A 20,889-nucleotide genomic window follows, 5' to 3' on the forward strand; every position below is an offset into this window, starting at 1 on the left:
ATATACTTTCTTGTTGTCGATAACATTGAATAAGATTCTATCTTACGCTTTTCGCCAGCTTAATTCTGGGTTATGCTTGCCAATCTGATAAGCATAGATATATACACAAATTAGATTCATTAATTTCCGTATGCAAATATATATGGTTTATGCAATATGAATGTTTTCAAACAACGCTTATCCAAATTGTTTTTGTATTTCCAATTTGTATTTTCACAAATTTTACGCACCAGCTCAAGTCTTTCATTTCGTAAGGTTCTACATTTGTGGAGCTTATCATTTCAATCATTTCTGCATGACACGATCTAGAAAGAATGTCGGATTGGGAAAATGCTATAGGCACACACAAAAATAGCCATGGAAAGCAGAAAGTTATATAAGTAGCTCACTATAATTGCACTTGATAGGATATATTCAACAAACGGAGTAATAAGAACAATTTGCAGAGTACACTTGCAAAGATGCGAATGTGCGGTTTTATTTCTTTTCAATAATGTTTGCATATAAAATAACAAATAAAAAATGAAATCATAATATTTAGAACATATTCGTACATTGTAAATGAAGTGAAACTAAAAACGATAAATTGCAACACTTTGAAATAATGACGTCGTCCCAGCTATGAATTTAAACGTAAATTATCGAGAAGAAAATATAGTTATAGTTATACGATATTTTAAAATGTATATATACAGCTTCATTCATTAACAATCTCGATCCGTTGCTTTAAAGAATATAACTTTCGGATTCCGTAAATCTCCTTTGACCTTCCCGAATTCAATTTCGTTTCGAAAATGTTCAACTGGTAAACCAAAAACAGAGCCCAAGATACGCGATATCTTGTAGATACATTGCTGTTGCTCCTTTAGTTGTTGGTGCTGTTTTCGGTCCCACAAAATTTTGCTAATTATACAAATATATGTGTCACATCGTTACACTTTAAATATATAAATATGAGTACTTGTATTATTCGGTTGCCTTTTGTTTTGATTAATTTGCTGACTAATGCATTTTCAATTGCAAATAGGAAAAGTTTCTTGGTTTTTGGATGCCTTGCATTTGCCTAGTTTTGCTTTCGTATTATGTATTACATTAAGTAGCCGTAGATTAAATATATTACGCGTTTATTTATCATGATTAAACATTGATTAGGTTAAGTTGTTGTTTGTTTCTCTTTTTGTTTCTTTTTGCCTTTATCTTTACATTAAATGTGTAGAAAAATTCGTTAAATTGATTTGCATATAGTTATTCGATCTCCCCTCCTCCAGCTCTCCTGGTTAGCCACAAATACAAAGTTTAATTGGCTCGACAAATTAAATGATTGGCTGCACAGCCACGCGGTTTAAGTATGTATTTATTTTGCTACGATTTGTGCATTGCAGTTCTGCGCTATTTAGTTAATTTAATTATCCATTATTTGGCTGCAGTCTAGACTTGTAATTCGATTTCCTTTTCCCATCTCTAGCGTGTTTCCTCATGTTAAACATATGATATACATTTATGGTACTTTAGATACTTATATAAGTTCTGCTTCATATCAACTCATCACTGCAAATGCTAAAAACTTATTAGCCCTCAGCCCGACGCTGGTTGTGGGCCACCCAATATGACCACCAAATTCCCAGGTCCAACGGCGAATCCCGAACTATCGGTGGCTGTCAAACCCACTGTGGCTCAAAGCCAGTCGCTGCCCCGAGTCACCCAACCCGAATCCGCCCCTGTCCCGCGTCGTCCTGTGCATCCTCCGGCGCTAGGTGAGCATGTAGACAAATAGAAGCGCCAACGCCACGTTGAAAATCAGGACGAGCAGCATCAGCTGCTGGCGCACAAACCAGTCCTGAATAAAAAACAACATTGAATTATATTAAAAATATGGTGTTAATAGTTCAAAAGTAATTAAATTTCAATTTTACTCCAAATGTTTTCCGTATAAAGTCCAAATTCGTTTAGAATTTATAGTGATAATATTCATAGTTATTCATACTAAATTGATATCCTAAATTAAATTTGAACTATAAGATAATAAGTTTGCTTTAATCTTCTTCTGTTTTCGATTCAAAAGATATTTATTTTCAACACAATAAACTTAATGCTTTTAATTCATAAAATATACTAGTTTTTCTTTATTCGTGTAATAAAATATTTCACACTAATTGCATTTAGAATTATTAGGAACCTCTTTAATTGGTGAAGAGTGAAAACCTCTTAGATGCACCATTGGCGTCAAAATACTGAGCGATGCCTTGTGTTTACAGAAAATGGTACAAGTTAAGTGCACCAATTGTAAATCAATTTCAACCACAGAGACATCAAAGGCATTTGGCCAAACAACCAAAACTAAACTACACTCGTATCCGTGTCGGTGTTCTGTCACTCACCTTAACCTGTGGACTGACCAAATACAGCAAGGGATTTGCCTTGAGCCGCTCGTTGACCTCGATCTGGCGACGCACTGCCTCCCGGCGGGCGGAACCCAAGGCGGACACCTCCTCCCGGCTCATGGCCTCCGTGGCCCGCGGCAGTTCCTGGAAATCGGGCATGGACTTCTTTCGCTGCAGCGTCACATTGATGGGCACCGACTGCAAAATGTGGGATAGAAGTATTCCAGGAATTAGTTCAGCATGGCAAGGTGATGGGCGGCGGGGTTCTCCACCTCAACGGGGGGCTCAACGATCCAGCTTTCGCTGGCTCTCCTGGCCAACAAGGCCGGCGAGAACATGAGGTCCTCCTCATCCTCCTCCGGATACCAGTCCATTCTCTCTGGCTTTCTACTTTTGTTACTTTCAGGGGGAAAAGTGCTATGACTGAAACTACAGCTAATTAGCTGCTTGCATAACGTTGGACAATTTGTGTAATCTTTCCTCTACAGGCGGTTCCAACTTGTAAACGAGTTGGACATGGCGTTCCGCCTTTACTGAACACCGAGCGTCGATATACGGACACGGAGAGTCACTGCGTCCGTTGTGGAGCCAAAAATAGTCCCACAACCCGCCACGACGGCACTGGGCCAAAACAACAACGGATATTGTCGCTGACTCTTCGCACAAATTTGCTTTCAGAATTCCTATGTGTTTTTTCTTGTTTTGAATGCCGCACACATATATGTATATATATATATATAATTATATTGCCACTCGACGTCGGCTAGCGTTTTCTCTACAAATTGAATTGGTAATCCGTTGGGGCCGACGCGTCGTTTGCTACTAGCCATCACATTTCGGAAAATCGTCGCCACTGGGGCCACAAAAAACCAACAACCAGCAGGCGAGCGACACTTCCCGAGAGGATTTATTTATTGCCATGTCGCCGGCCTTCCAATGGCCACTTGTGGAGCGTTTAGTGTTCATTCCGCCGGAGAGTCAGCGGGAGAAATTCAGAGATTTCGAGCTGCCCGAGATCTGAGATCTGAGAGATTCAGCGGCACGCATGCATTCCAACCTGGCTGATCCGGCTGGCGTGCATTCGTGCCCGCAGCTATAAATAGTCCAGAATGGGCACATGTTCGCCCCGACATGGCCGAGAAATGTTTCAAAATGAACACCAAGTCTCCGGCCGTATCGCCCATCCGGCTCTCACCATCACTTTCTCCCCCGCACACAATGCCCATGGCGTACGAATTAAGTTAATTGCTCGGATTAACTGTGTTATGAAATATATTTCAGGCGGGCGGCCCGGGAATTCTGCGATTCTCACTTACTCTAGTGTCTCTCTAGAGATTAGAGATAATGAGAAAATAAAAGGAGGAGGGTCTGTCCTATTACTTTAACAAATTTATTGGTTTTTGTCCTAACTGATGCTAGTATATGAAACTATCACGAATAATTTAGTGCAAATACTTTGGCAGGGAATATCGAAATCAGCTTGGAGTTTAAACAAAATTTCTTATCACTCACCTTCATTTTCTTGCCGCCTCCACCGCCGCCTCCTTTTCCGCCCATGGCCATGCCCACCGGCGTGGCTGGCTTGGCCGGCAGATAGAGGCTCTCCGTGCGCTTGGGCTGCGAGGGCGAGGGAATGATGTCCTGGCCGAGCGTCCGCTGGCGCAGCAGCACGTCCTCGAACGGCTGGTTGGGCGACGAGAAGAGCGGCTCCGTCTTGCCCTGACTGGGCGCCCGTCCTCCGGCTCCCAGGCTGGGTGTTCCGGCTCGCGACAGTCGTCCGCCGCCGGTGCCCGAGGGCAGCGATCCGTTGCCAGTCATGGTCGATGTTCCGGCTCCAGGTTGCGGGGTGGATCCGCGGAATACTGAGCCCGCCCGGGGGCGTCCATCGGGTGTGCTGGTGCCGCCATTGGTCACCGGATCGGCGAGTCCCGATCGGTCCAGGGATGTTTGCCGCGATCCGGCAAAGGCACCGCTCAAGCGACTGGCCGCCCGGGCGTACCGATCGATGGAGGAGTCGCGGCTGGGCGGCCGCTTGTAGTGATCGAAGTGATCGATGGACGACTGCTGGCCCATTTGGCCCAACATGGGCGGTCTGCCGCTGCGCTGTTGCTGCTGGGCAGCGGCCATGGCAGCGGCATTGGCAGCCATTGCTGCGGCGGTGGCCGTCTCCTGGATCTGCTGCTGTTGCATCTGGGAGGCGCGACGCAGCAGATTCGAGGCATTGTGGGTGGGCGAGGTGTGGAGCGAGGGCTGCTGCTGGAGACCCTGATGTTGCTGCTGCAGTTGCTGTTGCTGTTGCAGCTGCTGTTGCTGCAGGAGTTGCTGCTGCTGCTGTTGTTGCTGCAGGAGCTGTTGCTGCTGCTGCTGCTGTTGCTGCTGCAGCAGTTGCTGTTGCTGTGGGGAGACGGTCACTTGATTGGTGCCAGAGCCAAAAGGTAGCTGTGTCTGGTTCTGATTCGGTGCCTGGTTCTGCTTGAGGTTCGAGTTGAGATTGGGATTGATCTTGGCCTGGCCGGGCGGCTGCTGCTGCTGGAACTGATATGCAGGATTCATTTGCGGGTTGCTCTGTTGCTGGTTCAACTGTTGCTGCTGCTGGTGCTGCTGCTGGTGGTACATCTGATTGATGGCGCTGATCACCTGGGCGTGGCTGGGCTGGGCCTGGCTCACCATCCCGGAGAGATCCGTCTGCGGCGAGACGGGCAGCTGTTGCGAGTACATCGAAGGTGGCACCGGGCATTCCGACTCATGTTTCTGCTGCGACATGCGACGCTGCTGCTGCTGTTGCTGCTGCATGTTAAGATATTGCTGCTGGCGCTGGGCCTGCGTGGCATAGGCATCCGAGCCGCTGCTGCTCGTAGGAGAGAATTGACCCTGCTGCTGTTGCTGTTGCGTCTGCATGCCCACGCCCATTTTCACGGATGCATCGGACGCGGCCGCTGGTCCCGGACGGAATCGCTCCCGCTCCCGGAAGCGCAGCTTCTCGAATCGCTCCAGCACCGAGGGCTTGAAGTCGGGCGCGAATTCCCTTGCCATTCGCACCGCATTCTCGCAATCCATACGGGCCTGCTCGGCCGCGGCGTCCGCATTCTGGGCCTTCGCCGCCGCGGTGGCCATGCGGGAAATGGCCATGTCGGAGCGCTGCATCGCCATCTTAAGGGCACGTTGCGCCGAACTCAAAGCCGCCGCGATTCGGTCGCGGAGTTTGCGCGAACGCGCCAGGAACAAATGCTTCTTCTTCTGGCTGGTGATCAGGATGTTGTTCTTGTACTTGCCCTCCTCGACGGTACCGTCGCGAAAAGTAGTCACTCCGTAGCCGTGCTTCCGGTTGTTGTACCACTCGCCCTCGTATCTGATAAAGATTCACCTTGTTAATAACGCAGTAAAGTATCAGGAAATAGTTCGGTACTCACTTGAGTCCATCGCTGCGCTCCGCCACGCCGTGACCACAGCGCTTGTCCTTCTTCCACTCACCCATGTACGTCTCCACCACCGTGGGATCCAGCTGCTCGTCCTCCATGGTGAAGCTAGCATTGGACTCGGTGTGGTTGGATCTGCAAAGAAATAAACGAGATTTAGTTTCGCAATGCGTTTTTACTAGAGGGTCTTTTCACTTAGCGACACTTACTTCGTGGTCAGGTTGGACTGCTCGGATCCAGTGCTGATCCAGGAGGCCGAGGACATGGTGGAGCGTATGCTGCCGGATGCAATGGTACCCCGCTTTTCCAGATCACCCGTGCTGCGCTGCTTGCGCATCTTGAGGTTCTGTTAAGGAGTATGGATAAATTATAATAGTTGTGCCACCATAGGAGGTAATACTCTACAAAACGCACCATCAGGAATCCCTTTTTGCCCGTCTTGTCCGTCAAACTGTTGCGCCGGACCGGCAGCTTATCGGACTTGGCCGTCAGGACGAATCCACCGCGGATCTCCTCCGCCTTCTCCACCATCTTGGCCGCGTTTCCGTTCTCCCCACTCCGAAGTGAACTGAGGGAGGCGTGGAGGTTCTTGCGCCGGTGATGCGAGGCCAATCCGAAGGGCGCCGAGGTGCGAATTCCGTATCCGTGTCGCTTGCCCTCCTGCCACTGACCCTGGTATTTTCCTGGAATACGACAGAGTGCATCAAAAGACTGCAGTCCATTTGGAACAATTGTTATGCTAATGGAACTCCCATCCGCAGACCGCAGTGCCAACTTTCCCCTTTCATTCTTCGCACAGGACAGGAGTTGGCCTAAGTGAAATGCTATCCATTTCCCAACGGTTTCTATTAATGGCTCCACGTGCCTCTCCTTTCAGCTCAACGGCAATTGGGTCTTAAGTAATACTGCACATTTAAATGCAAACAAAAAAAATGCATGTGGATTCCTATATAAGCTGGAATAAGCTAAACATTCAGTCGTTGGTTGGAATTTTACCAAAAATAAGTTAATAATGGAAGTTAAATTGTTATTATTTAGTAATAATAATATAAAATATTTATTGGTTAATGTTTTCCCATTCCATTTCTCTCAGTGTTTCTTCTGACCAGGTTAATTGTGGAATTAGAAGTTACGTTAGTTGATTAGGAAATGCTTCTTAGCCATCGGTTAATGCTAATTGATAGTTATGGGCCAATTTGTTTGGCTAAAGGTCGACATTTCCATTTGCACTTTGGCCACAGCTATAACAATTCCATAATGGCGGCAATGTTAGAACTTGGCCAGCTCTGCAGGCGGCACTTGGACATATGTCCATGTGTTTGCCCCGAACTGCGAATTTCCCCAGAAAAAGCCGCACTCATGCAGAAAAAATTTACAAAAGCGAAAACCGAAGCGCCAAAGCCAAATATCATTGAACTGCGCGGGCAATTGAAATATGACGTCAGGCTGGGTCGTCGTCGGTGGCTATGGATGTGTAAGGATGTGTGCGGGACACACGGGTATGTGTGCGCTCCCAGAAATGATTACAAAAGCGTCAAAAAGTAAAGCAACGGCGAGGGAACGAACTCATATTCGCCCATTTTGAAAGTGAGCCAAAAACCGAACGCAAAATGATCTCATGCACATTACGTATACGCCGCGTATGGCGCCCCAGGGCCCACGCCATCATCCCATCATCCTATCACGTCCATCACTTACCGCCGTCCGCGTAGGTCTCGCATCCGGACCCGTCCTGGTAGCCCTCGTTCCAGGTGCCCTCGTACTTGGCCGTCGACACAGTGCTCTCCCGCACTCCGTAGCGCCCCTTGTGCCCGTCCTTCGACCACTCGCCACGGTAGATCTGCCGGCCGATCTGCTCCACGCCCAGTCCATGGCGGCGTCCATTCTGCCACTGACCCTCGTAGTGTGATCCGCTGCAAGAGAGAGAGGGAAAGGTTTAAAGCTTAAAGGTTACAGTCAGCAGTCGTAATACTTTCAACAACCCTTTCAAGAACCACCAAGTTAAGCACAGATCTGTGAAAATGCCCCTCTATCCTTATGACCCTGGTTATACACAAGTGTGTCACACTCACCTGGGCCAGATGTACGATCCGGACACCTCGAAGCCATAGTTCCAGGCTCCGGCGTAGGCGCCCTGGTGTTTGGGACCCGTGCAGACGCCATGTCCATGGGCCTTGCCTTCATCCCAACCCCCGCAGTAGGTGCCGCCGTCCTCGAAGTCGAAACGACCACCGTTTATGGGGCCACGCCTACCGCCGGCCGCCTGGGAGGCGGCGTAGGCGGCAAGGTCGCCGCCATTCTGCTGCTGCTGCTGCAGTAGCTGTTGCTGCTGTTGCTGTTGCTGCTGCGGCGTCAGTTGGCCAGCCTGTTGCATGCTCGAGACTTGGGGTTTCTAAAGTTCGGGGCGTTTCAAAATTGTGGATACTGTTGATGTTGCCTTGGGCTTTTTGTGCCGCCGCCTGCTGCTCATTGATTTTCCGCTCGACTGCTGCACCGGCTGTTGCCTCATCTGATCCTGGTTGTGATCTAGTGTCTAATAGTTCGTTTCGCTTGGTTTCGTTTGCTCTGCTTAACCTAGTAGTACTTTAGGGCTATTAAAATGTGTGTGTATGTCTGTGTGTGCTGTGTGGTTAAATTGTTGGATTTTTCACTGAAACGCGAAAGTTGCAATTTGTTGTTGCCCTCCTTTGAGTTTCCCGACTCGATTTCAAAGTTGCATAAACCGTTCGTCCGATGTCAATGTCCTCTGACAGTTGCGGTTATGATTCTCTATGCTAATGTCGTAGGCCATTCTTGGTCATTTACCAAAAATAAGTCGGCGAGTGATCTGCAATTGGGAATGCGATATAGTTTATAAATTAGATTTGAATGGTTTGGATAAAGTAAGCAGGTTTTCCAGGAAACTAATCGCATTATGCAATTGACTATATTGCGGGGCCATAAAAGTCGATCTAATCGTAAGTCGTATTCATAAACATTTACTGGATTTTACTGAATAAATCAGAGAAGTGGAACTATTCGACTGGGGGAATTGTGCATATTCCGTTTGATTTATAAGGCGCTTTTAATTGATTTCTATCTGCCGAAAGTCTCCCCATCATTCTGTATCTTTGCCACGCGCGAAACGCGATTTTTACGATCCGAAATGAGTGGGATGAGTGCAGGGGGCTTTTCCGGGGGGCGTGAAGGGTTGGAAAATACCTTGGAGAAAAACGAGGGCGAGAGGATGACGACGATGTGAGGTGACGATGCATTATGGATTCGATGTAATTGCATTCGATTGCGGTTTATTCAGCCGCTCTCTCAGCGAGTTTCGTTTTTATTTCGCCTGGCACTGGCAGCAACCGATTCTATCATCGCATATAGACCGTATAATATGGGGATTTTGGTGTGTGCACGAGCCACGTCAAAGGCCGAAATTCTCAATGGCAGGCCACCTCTCGAGTGGGTGGGTGGTGGTTTGCTCTGCTCCACTCAGCTGTTTCGCTGGCATATATATTTAAATGTATATACACGAAGATGTACTTATATGTTTAGAGGTACGCCCGATAGCAATAGTAGAAAATTACGAAAAGTGCATAGTAGCAGGCGAATGCCACGAAAAGCACTTTCAGTGTCTTCATGGTTTTGCCTCTGTCTTTGGTTTTTGTTGTCACTTTGATTATGATTTCTGGGTTTTTCCCATTTTCAAGCAGGGGCCATGTGTTTTCCAACTGGAGCCGGTGGAATTTTGCGATGAGTAATCTCAGTCTATGCACAGCACAGATTTAATAAATATTTTTGGTAGTTTTCCTCTGCTTTAACGAGCGATTACTGAACGAGTAGAAATACCCATTTGGATTTGGTTCTCTTAAATGGAAAACACAATTATTTAACAAATATTTCCTATGACTACAAGCACTATAAGGGAATCAACAGACTGGCTAACTTAAGTAGCGTATACGCAATGTTGCAGCATTTCTCAATTTGAATCAAGAGTCGCGGTAAATCGCGTATACGCCATGTAGCAGCATTCCTCATTCGAGAGTTAAAAACATGAAAATTCCTTCCTCTCAATTGGGAATTCAGATGAATTGCAATTCACTGGAATGAATAGTGCTACATCGCTGCCGTTTGAAATATGGGACTTTACGGTCTTGTTTACTTTAATCATCTTGCAACACGACGTATTCAGCAAACATTCAGATTCATTTTTGGCTTTAGTCTATGTGTGTTGGCATTAGCTTCTGACTGCTTCTCGGTTTTATTGTTCTTTTGCGGTCGACGCCAAAACGATTTGGGTTTTTCGAAACGAGATGGGTCGAGACAAGACGCCAGGAGAGTCGAATTCTTCTGAAGCTTTGTTATTAATAGACAACGTACACACACTGAGCGGAATCGAGAAAAGGAAAGATACACGCGGGGGAATGGGGCCGAACAAAGAAGGGTGTCTCTATATCTCTCTCCTTCTCGGAGTCTGGCAATGTTTTGTTTAAACATTTATGATGATGAAAACACACGCAACCAGGAGCCAGTTCTCCCCTCCGTCTTGGCCAACATTCTTACTCATCCCGGGGATTGTTCTAAACAAAACCGATACCGAGCTGGAGAGATTTGGCCAGGGGATTGCAGCAACAGGCGGAGTGTGTTTATGGCCAAGTGACTTATGTTTGCACACCTGCTGATATGTGGCAGTGATGGAGAAGCTATTTTCTTGTCTACCATGTACGACAATTTAACCACTTTCGGAGAAATCTGTTGGCTCCAACTTTATAAAGTTTACAATATGTTTTGTGAAAGTAACTAGTCCAAAAAACCGCATAAAAGAAAAATATAAAATATTTTTTGGATGCTATTTTCAGCGCAAAATGTTTGCTTGGCTTTACTGTGCAAGAATTAGAATTTAAACACTACATGAAAACCAAACGAAAGTTTTAATAATAAATAAATACATTTCCAGGTGAAACTATCCTCATTTTCCCCACCTCAGCCACAAAGTCAGGTGCAAGATGTTTGCACACCAGATGGAAATGGAAAATCAAAGAGGTGGGCTGCTTGCTAAACCATAAATCTCAGCTTTATTGCTTAGAGAACAAATAGAGCAATCGATCCCGAGGAGCATCAGTAAATATTTCCCAGGCCACATTATCACTCTTTGATAAAGAACATTTACGTATGAGCATTTATTTATACCCAGGCCAGCGGCCAAAAAACAGATTTGTAGAAGACGGTGCGGCATGTATCATTGTTATTTTAAAAGATTTTCGAACAAAGCCAAAGCCAAAACGAAAGCAAAACCAAAAGGCAGCGCCGAGAACAACTGAACTGAACTGAAATGAACTGAAATACTGAAATGCTCGCCGAATTCGAGCAACGAAAATATTCGTAATATTGTTCAACCGTATTTTAGTGCTCGCCAAAGTCTATTTCATTTTCACTCTGCCTGCTGCCTGATTTTTTTCTTTTTTTTTTGCCTTTTCATTTCATTTTCGGTTGGCAAAACTGTCCCCGCCCGCGTTTTCATTCCGAATCTGTTCTTTTCTTTTTCTATTTTCCTTATATCTGCCTTGGGCTAGATGGATAGAAAATTAAATAATAGTCCACTGACTGACGTCGATGTTGTTGATGATGATGTTTGTTGGATGCGTTTAGCATCTTGCATTGTGCGCTTTATTTCGGCATTTTTCGTCTCAGTTTAGTTTAGACAGCCTGCACTTTAATCAATTCGCACTGCACTCTCTCACACAGACACTTGCAGGCCTACACACACACGCACACACACACACAGTGGCACACTCACACACACGTCAGCGAACACGCAGCGTTCAGTTTTCGGTATTTTTAGCATATTTTTCGTACAACTCGCACTATATTATATAGAAGATGGCCGAGCCAGTCAACAGCAGCACATTCTCTAAATTGAAATTATTTATAGGTTCACATAAATTAAGTATTAACACCCAACAGGCCCGACTACTGTAGTTAGTCCACCCCTTGCACTTTGTGGGTTTTCTCTTGACACGATTTTATTTTACTTTATTTTTATTTTTTTTGGGTCTGACTGCATTTCCTCCAAAATGGCAAGTGGCAGCCGAAAAATGGCCAGTGACATCCTGGAAACTCTTTGACCTATTGATCGTAATGGATTTTTACATTCGATTGCTTGGGTGGAAGTTTTTTTTCTCAAATTTAAACACATTAAATGACACGATTTGTTCAAAGAAAATGATTTGAACCGATTGCGAGTTTAAGACATAACTGCTGCAATTAGTTTATATTTTTAATTGACTTCTGCAACCAGCTCGTGACGTTCGTTAATCCATATTGTTTTATAACTTATTTAACGCAACGAAATTTTCCACTCACACACGCACAAAAGCAGAGAAACTCGGGCAATTTTTTTGGGTAAAAAAATATGTGAAATGGGAAAAACGTGTGTATGTGTGTGTGTGTGTGTTTTAGCCGCACACGCACACACACGTTAAAAATAGCAGAAAGTTGAAAATACTGAGGTTCGTTGAGTTCGGTTTGATTTTGAGTTAAAAACAGTTCCGTGCCTCGAAAACGCAGCCAATTCCAAAAGAACGCTCATCCGGTCAGCTGTTTTTTTGAAGAAGCGGATTCCGCTCCGGATGCGGATTTGCGGATATCTAGAGCGAGCGGAACGAAACGCACGAGCGGCGGGCAGCGACTGGCAGCCGTTCGAGATCGGTATCGGTATGGGGATCGCGTAGTAACGACAACCACACGACGGCGACGACGGGAGAAGCGAGTACCCCACAATGCCTCCTCGCACCACAGGGCGTATGCGAAACCTCTGCGGATGGGATGGCTCCCCGTTGCGTATACGCCCAGTTAAACTAACTTTCTTGTGCGGTTCCGACGCGACATTCGAGCGACACGTCCAAACGCCAAACGCTTGCAAAGCGAAAAGAAATGCCCGCCACTGTCCACGGCATATTCAAGCCAATTTACTCGCTCTTTCGCACTCTCTCCGCGTTTCATCGGGAATTCATTTCAGGGATCCCTCGCTGAATTCATCCGAGCGACTGGAAAGCGACAAGCAGCGAAGAGAGCGGACCACAGCAACTGAATTAGAATCTGTCGCTTCTGCATCTTTTCTCTCTCTCTCGTCCCGAAACAGCTGTTACATACCGGATACTTATAGACCAGCATGAGCAATATTTGGGCATAAAGAAATATGAATGAACGCGCAAATCGTGATCGTTGCCATGCATCCATCCATCCATCCATGTATCGCAGCTATAGATCGCAATGGTGTATACTCTATTCGCGCTGCTTTGTTTGCCTTGGGTCAGGTAATTGGCTGAATGACAGGCGTTTAATGTGCGGCTGACTCACGACCTCCGTCACAAAGATCTCTCCGGGGGGCGGGACCTGGTATTAATAGGTGATAATTGAAAATGGTTTGCGGATAATATCGGTCATGGTTGTTCCCGAACAGAGCTAATAGCAGGGCATGCACTTTATGGCCCGACTGAAGTGCCCTGGCCAGTGGCCACTTAATATGCAGTCGACCGTCACATGTGCCCCACTTTCCTGTAAATGCAATTACCCCACATCTGGCCATGTTCCCCCTTGGCAAGGAGCTTAGGAAAATCCTCCCCTGGCTCGGGCATGTGGGAAACGCAGTCGCAAAGTAGCTCCTTTTGCGGGGCCACCACCCACTCCACTCGCCTGTTTGCTGTACACGTCACAAGCCATTAACTGGAGTATACAGACACGCACCCGCCTTCGAGGGGAGTGGATGATGGTTCTGCTCCAAAGTAAACAGGTTATACAATTTCTAAATTAAAAGACAAACAAGAGAATGGAACATCATGTCACCCGCAAACAGAAGTTAGCATACTCTAAACAACATAGAAAACATCCTACAAATTTTAATTAGAAAATAACCCTTTAGGAAAAAACAGGTAAATTTTTTTAAAGAGGCAATTGGAAATCTGCTTATAGTGTCTTAAACGGTTGCCATTGAACCTTAGTGAAATTTCCAACTAAAAGCAAATCAATTCCATAGCCCCAAACAACAGCTGTCTGATGCAAAGAAATCTCAATTTCCCGGCTGGCAGATTATGAATTTAAAATGTTCTTTTTAATTTGTTTTTGATTGCCAAGCATATTTGTGCTTCTTGTTTTTGAATTCCATTATTTACGATATCTGTTCAATTTCGTAGACATTTAATTTGTTTTTATCTTTCGTGTTTTACGGCCAGGCATTGCTCCTCCGTTCTGGTCAGAGATCGGAGATGGAATATTGGCGGAAATCAGCATCAGAAATACTTGTCTGAGTCACCCACTTTCCTTGACCTCCGCTGGAAGTTTGACGAATGACGGAAATCGAAACATGAAAACATTTTTCCGTGCCGAAAACAATCCACAGGCAGTCCAAATCCGAGATGGAATCTTGTGGTCGGAGGAGATGGTGGCAAATTGCTGGGGAACTTGGGACACTGATAGGCAAATGATGCACATCACGAGCGGATTTGATTGATGATATTTCCCCCATCAAAGAAGCCGGATACTGGCATGCTAATGGGAAACTTAAGCACAATACATTGATGGGAAGGCAAATGAAAATCGCATTAGAGATTTTCCCAAAGCTTGACCTTTTGACATATTCCTTAAGGACAGGAACGAATGTCCCAAATATATTCACTATTTATTTCCTTTCATGGAAATAGGAATTTAATGGGATTTTAAGGTATTTCATAATTTTTCAAAATCTTATTATTTGCTGAAAACTCTTGGGCATGTTTAAATCGGATTATCTCTTCTTAGCTTGTATTACATTTTAATTCCACTTGAATAATTAGAGAAAAAGAACTGATGTGTTTCAGAAGCAGTTCCACTTCAAATCAGGCCGAACGACAGGCACTTGGGAAGGACTTGACGGGTTCTCACAGCTGGGTGATGGCGAAATTGGATCGAAAGAGGCATGGGGCTCCTAGAAATCCGATATATATAATGAAATATTCATACACATGTGGCGAGTCTGCCATACTCACATTGCCATTGCCCCACCCAATGTGTGTGTGTGTTCAACTTTCATTGTTGTGGCAAATACAAAAGGATTGAGAAGCAACACACATGCACCTTACACACTCATACACCACTATGCACTTACACTTACGCAAATGGCAGTTATGAGGGGGAGGGGGAGTGGTTGGGTGGTTGACATAATAAGAATAACGAGAACAACGAGCGACAGCAACTTGAGGCTGCTTGAAGTCAACCAACACTCTTACGCAGGGAAATTGCCCGACGCACTCACACTGAGAGACATCTACACCATCGGTTGAAACAATAGTGCCCACCACTATTGCCTTGGAAAATTTAAATATGAATTATAGTAAGATGAATCCGATCGGCGGTAAAAGCTATCATTAGTTCACACCTTGTTATGATTGTTATACTTAATTGATTCCGAGTTCTTTAGAGCTAGTTACGAAAAGTTTGAATAGCACCGTTCCTATTTTATTATCCTCAAGTGCGGATAGGGCTGTGGCCATCCAAAACCCCGGTGCTTCTGGACGTTCGCGATAAGCCAGAAAGTCGGGGCAGACAACAGCAATCGACATCAGCATCGACGTTAGGTGTTTATGGGATGTAGCAGCCCCTAATACCGGCATGTATTTATGCCTGTGGGTGGGAGTGAAGGCCGAAGGATTACAACAGCAACTAGGCATAACAATAACACTAAAACTCGAAGGCAAGGACCGCACTCGTGGATGCTGCCAGTTAGGCTAGCAATTTGGCACAGATACGCGCGCTCACAGTTTTTTCCTCTAGTCGAGAATCTGGAATTTAAAATCCAAAATCCGGGTAGCTTCGGCGTCCTGCTGCGTGGCGACACCGATTGGTAAGTTCACAAGGGGCCACAGGATGTGCAATGAGAGGCTGAAACTTGTTTAACCAGCAGCGGCAACGGAAATTAGGTTGCTCCTGGGAGCTGTTACATAAGGTCCGTGTGTGTGGCTGACAGCAGACATAAATCTTGGCAAATATGCAAGTTGTGTCGCCCAGAATGAGCAACTAGGCCCAGCGGGGGAGGACACACGAGCCAACGAGTGGCAAGTCGAGTCCAGGAGACAGGATATGCAACAGAAGCAGTCCAGCCACCGGAGAAACAATTCCCCCAATCCGCCCCATTGCTACATTGGGGGTCTGTTCCCCCGACAGGCTATTTGCATTGGCTTCTTTCTGCTGCCGTGTAGAAGATACATTTCGAACCAACGCGGCACACTTCAAAAAATATCATGTATTAAAAATGCGGAAAAATTATATTATTACAAAATTTTTGAAAAATCTTTAAAGCTTTCAGTTTCAGTTCCATCTCAATGTGCCTTTAAAATTTCCTTTTATTGCGTCTGTCGTGAACTCTGTGAACTAACAAATCTGACCCAGTGGCCAACAGGATGGGAAATCTGAGAAAAAAGCAGGACTCACCCAGAAAGCAGAGCAAACAAGAAAGCCGCAGAAACTGCAAAATGCAATCAGACAACCCGTGGGCACACACTCGATTTAAACTTTCCTGCGCAGCAAATGTGCAAGGACATCAGAAGGAGGAGCTGCTAGGAGCCAGAAGAAGGTTGATGAAATGACAAACAGGAGACGCGCTTGGCGGCGATGGCGAACTAGGCAAAGAGCACACGGGATATCCGTTTCCGCCCGACAAGTGCCCCGCCCACTGCCCACACATTCCGAAACCAAAAGGTCGCACACAAAGTTGCAATGAAGCGCAGTTCTAGTTAGCTTCCGGTATCCCCAAACCGACCCCCCATCCATCTCCACCTCCTTTTCCTTCCCATACAGTACAGGACGCGAGCAACAACACCAACACAAAGGACACATTCAAGTTTGGTGGCCGCATGCAAAATTCAAATTGACATAAACACCGAGACGAGCGCTTGATTGTGCGGCTTGTGTGACTGTTGCTGGCTATAAAAAGTGTGCACCACTCATCCAACCGCTGGCCCGCTCGCCATCACCCATACGCCGTGTGGTACCAGTACCAGCAGTAACAACACGGCAAATGGCAAATACAGTGGAGCTTCGCACTGAGTCTACACTTAAAAGCTCTTTATGTCAAATAATAACCCATTAAAGAAGTGCTACGACCTAGAAAATTCAATGACCTATAAAAATGTGTATTAATATATAATATTTAACCAGGAATATCGAAATACAAATAGTTGAAGTCATTGAAGCTCTACTGTAACTGCGAGGATGGAGAAGTCAAAACACCCATGCCACACGACTCCCATTCCGCGCCGCCCCAAAGTATCCATCCGAGTGTGTGACGCAGACCGCAAGGTGACTGAAGTTTGTTATTTCGATTCCGCAGCCAGGCGATCGGGATGCGGCGGTTGGGGGATATTATTCTATCTACTCACAGATCCTCGGGGTTCCGCCCGGCGGCGCTCAGCCAGATTCACTTTGCACCAGTGCCCTGCAATTGTCTCCGCGATTATTGGGTGGCTATTTATAGAGCCCAGTACCGAGTACCAGCAATTATCTGTGCAGTTATTTATCTATCCGTGGGCCAGCTACTTGTGGATTCTTTGTTGCTCGCACGGCTTCTGGTTAATAAATCGCTCAGGTATTACTCATTCGCTGTTCATTTAAATTTCGTTGGTTCGATTATTGTTTACAGTTAGCATTGGGTTAGGGCCCCCGACCTCAGCGTTTCGTGTGTTATTTTATATGTTTTTTCGGGGGTTTTCCCTTTTCGAGGGAGAGGTTAATTTCTTCTATTCTATTCTAGTTTGTTTTTCTCGCGCGCGCGTTCGCGTTCGTTTCGTTTGAGTTGTTGGTTCGTTTCACACTGAGCTAGGGAAATCATTGAAATTTCTGCTCAGGCGAGAAATGAAAATGTTTTTCGGCGGAGCAGCCAAAAAACAAAAAAAAACGGCAAGAAACCGCTCTCTGCTGCATTTCTCGGGGAGGTGAGAGAGCATGATGGCACCGCCGGCGGTCAGCGGGAAAGAGCTTTTCCGGCGCCCCCTCTACTTTTCTACAGCCCGCGGAGGTCGCACCTCAAAGTTGCCAGACTGCCGACGTGGCGTATGCGTAATGCGGGTTTTCCACTCTAGAACGTTAATTGTTTTTTTCCTTTTGGGTTTTCGCCCAGTGGCTTATTGTTTGGCCAGCCTTAATTGCCGACGAGTCTCTGGGGCCCTGGCAGCCAAATAAAATTACGACTTGTGTGCGCTTAACTACTAGATGATCCCTGGTTAAGTTTCCGCTTTATCGCATTACACGACTTTCGAGTTACGTCGCGGCAAAAACTTGACTCCTGCCGATTCTTGGTAAAAGTTTAGTGCAGCTTCCGCGGAAATCGCTCAATTACAGCTCCAGCGGGCTGTTTAAAAGTTTTATACGAAAAACCCCCACCGAAAATCGCTAGGTCGTCTTGTTTAACCTTCAGTGGCAGCGTATTGGACCTTGAATTATAAGTTAATTAGAGTCGGAAGCGGGCAGTGAAGGGCAGCCATGGACATGGATACGGATACGGATGTAGCATGTGGGTGGGCAACCGAAAGCCTCGTTCAAGGACTCGCACACACTCGCATCCTTGCCCTCGTATCTGTGTGTGTTTATGTGGCATCTACAGGTAGCCGCAGCAACGACACCCACAATTCCTCGAGAGCCTGGCCCGCTTTTGTTTCGATTTTCTAACGAAATCGAAACTCTACACTCTGAGAAAAACAATAGGGAGCGAGCGGGAGAGAGAGAGAGTGACAGAGCGTGGAAATGGAGGGGGTTTTTTCACTGAAAAGAGAAAGAGTCACATACTGCGCTTCGGAAAATGCATTCTTCATCCCAGTGAAGAGGACACTGCATCCTTGATGCCGCTGTAAATTGTCAGACAAAGTGTTCTTCGAGTCAAAACTTTCCGCTTACTCAACTTCGTCGCTCTCCGCACTTTTCAAAACTTTCCAGCACTCGTTTTGGGTAAATAATTCATGGCGAATATATTTTAAAGCGCACACAGATGGTCACCAACACTAGCGGGGCAGTCGCGTAACCAAAACAATCCAGACACTCGAGAGCCGATGGACCGCTTTCCGGGAGCCCGTTGCGACCAAGGACGAGCACTCGCCTCGAATGTCCTGTGGCAACTGAGCTCCGCTGCACTTGGAAGCTCTCTCCTTGCTTCGCCACCCGCTCCCGATTTCGGCCCTTTTCCATTTCCCATTTCCCACCCGGTGACCAAGTTTTCCTCGGCCGCGTTCGGCCCGCGAACCGATTGCTCGTCCTTGCTGTGGCATGTAGGCCACAACAGAAACGAGCCTCCTTTTTATTGAATTTTTGAGCACACGCAGGACAAGACATCCTGCCCGCCGAGAAAAGCTTTTCCAGGCGGACGGAAAGGGGTGAAAAGCTGGGCTGGCTGACAGGTCCGTGTGCTAGCGGTAAATTGCAGGGCAACAAAGTTGTAAACAAATCGTTAAAGTGATGGAAATAACTGGGTTGGTGGTCTGCTGTCAGGCGGAACACATAAACCCTGCACGACCAACTTTGAGCTTTGTCGAGCTTTTCGCGTGTGAATCACAATATGAGTATTTGAAAAATGACAATGACCGTTGGAGGGAAACGTAAGAGGTGTGTATAAACAAAAGTCAAGTAATCATTTTTTATTTTCTATTAACAATATGTTTAAGTATAAATGTTTTGCTTGTTCAGAAGTCACTTAGTCAAGAGTAGATTGTGCATTCTAACAAACCTGAAACAGGTCTGAAAATTTATTTATATATTAATATGGATATATGCATATTTTATTGTTTAGTAAACTGAAAAATATATCTTTAAATGTGTACCGGAAGTAGCATGCGCCACCTAGCGAGTAGCCCACGAAGCTTGTTCAAATGTCCGAAAAGCTCGCCTAATAAATTTGAAATGTAAACAAATGTTGTTGGAAAGCTTGTTGGCAACTCGGGCAGCAGCAACAACTACACAAAAGCAGCGATGTTAGCAGCGGCAGAGAAATCGCAAAGCTTTGTGAGAAACAACAAAATAATTTTTGTTTGCTCGCTTTGTTGTTGGTTCTGAGAGCGACAGCTGTTGTAGTGTCCGTGAGAGCGCAGCAGTGTATGTTTGTGTGCGGTGCTGAGTAAGCAACTGTTGTTGTTTCAATGTTTCCTGAGCGTTAGAGCAAAGAAGAAGAAGAAGCGCACACTGGAATTATGATCACTGGAAATTCGCAGGTAAATTTTCAGGTAAACTATTTGGGTTCATGTGTTATATTTTTTTGTCAGAGTTACAGCGTGCAAAATGTGTATTTACTTTTGCGACTGTCACCTGTTCACAAATATATTTTTGGGGAAATAAATAAATAATAATAAGCCTGAAGTTATATTCAACAATCAACATAAATAAATGTAATGTTTTGTAAAAATTGTATTGCGGAACAAAAACAATTAAATACATAGAAAAAGATCTTGAACATGATATTTCTTTTGAAAATCCATTTGAATCAAGGGTTACGATCAGGATTACCTAGCAGTACGCTGATCCTTTGAGAGATCCTTTCGGGGTGGGTAACTTAGCCTCTAACGTCAGGCAACACTCGTGATGCAGTGCAACAATTTTTGTTGGCCTGTGTCGTATCCCTCCCCTACCCGCCTCTTCCGTCAACCAACCCATTGTATCTGTATCTTTGCATTTCGTACCGCGCAGTTGCCGTTTCTCCGACTCGAAAACACTCGTCATTCGTGTGCGTGTGCATTGTTTGTCTTATTTGTTGTTCGTTGCCAGCAACAACAATAAAAAGTTGCCTGCTGTTGAGCAGCCAGCTGTGTGTGTTTGTATTGGCGCACTGGTGTGCGTCCGTGTTAGTATCTGTGTGTGTGCGGCGGAGAGTGTGCGTTGTTCTCTGTTTGCTCGCCGTCCACTCGTGTCATGTTGTTGCTGTTGCTTCAGTGTTCTACGTAGCCGATAGATACTGGTTGATACACTGAGAGAATACGTATTTGATTGGTACTTATTTGAACCGTATAACTATTAAATTAAGTTAATGCCGCTTACATTGATCATTAAAAAGTCTGAAAATAGTTTTATATTTTCCCTTTAATCAAGTTTTGGGGCTAACA

At 45.7% G+C, this 20,889-nt stretch overlaps 1 protein-coding gene across 3 annotated transcripts; it reads right to left on the reverse strand.

Moving 5' to 3' along the window:
• Positions 1–448: 448 nt before the first annotated feature.
• On the reverse strand, positions 449–17,625 carry LOC117144011 (junctophilin-1). Of its 3 annotated transcripts, none has more exons than XM_033308969.1 (9): positions 17,191–17,625; positions 7,870–8,624; positions 7,496–7,710; positions 6,212–6,480; positions 6,007–6,143; positions 5,792–5,932; positions 3,894–5,730; positions 2,379–2,579; positions 449–1,837 (listed from the first exon to the last, which is right to left on the reverse strand). In XM_033308969.1, exons 2-9 carry the CDS (start codon positions 8,169–8,171, stop codon positions 1,751–1,753), a joined length of 3,189 nt encoding a protein of 1,062 aa, XP_033164860.1. In that variant the 5' UTR covers positions 8,172–8,624; positions 17,191–17,625; the 3' UTR covers positions 449–1,750. The 3 variants fall into 3 exon arrangements, with proteins under 3 accessions (XP_033164860.1, XP_033164868.1, XP_033164876.1); XM_033308977.1 differs by lacking the exon at positions 17,191–17,625 and adding an exon at positions 12,642–12,698; XM_033308985.1 differs by lacking the exons at positions 3,894–5,730; positions 5,792–5,932; positions 6,007–6,143; ... (2 more) ...; positions 7,870–8,624; positions 17,191–17,625 and adding an exon at positions 2,654–3,198.
• Between the last annotated feature and the right edge of the window lie 3,264 nt (positions 17,626–20,889).

This window comes from Drosophila mauritiana, chromosome 2L (assembly GCF_004382145.1).
Source record: "Drosophila mauritiana strain mau12 chromosome 2L, ASM438214v1, whole genome shotgun sequence".
Lineage (NCBI taxonomy): Eukaryota > Metazoa > Arthropoda > Insecta > Diptera > Drosophilidae > Drosophila > Drosophila mauritiana.

Bases quoted from the DNA above. Each gene is read 5' to 3' on its own strand.
- LOC117144011 (XM_033308969.1), bottom strand. From the start codon at position 8,171: ATGCAACAGGCTGGCCAACTGACGCCGCAGCAGCAACAGCAACAGCAG. The intron at 5,731-5,791 runs GTGAGTACCGAA...AATCTTTATCAG, and splicing joins GAGCGCAGCGATGGACTCAA to ATACGAGGGCGAGTGGTACA. The intron at 1,838-2,378 runs GTGAGTGACAGA...TTTTTTATTCAG, and splicing joins TGGTCAGTCCACAGGTTAAG to GACTGGTTTGTGCGCCAGCA.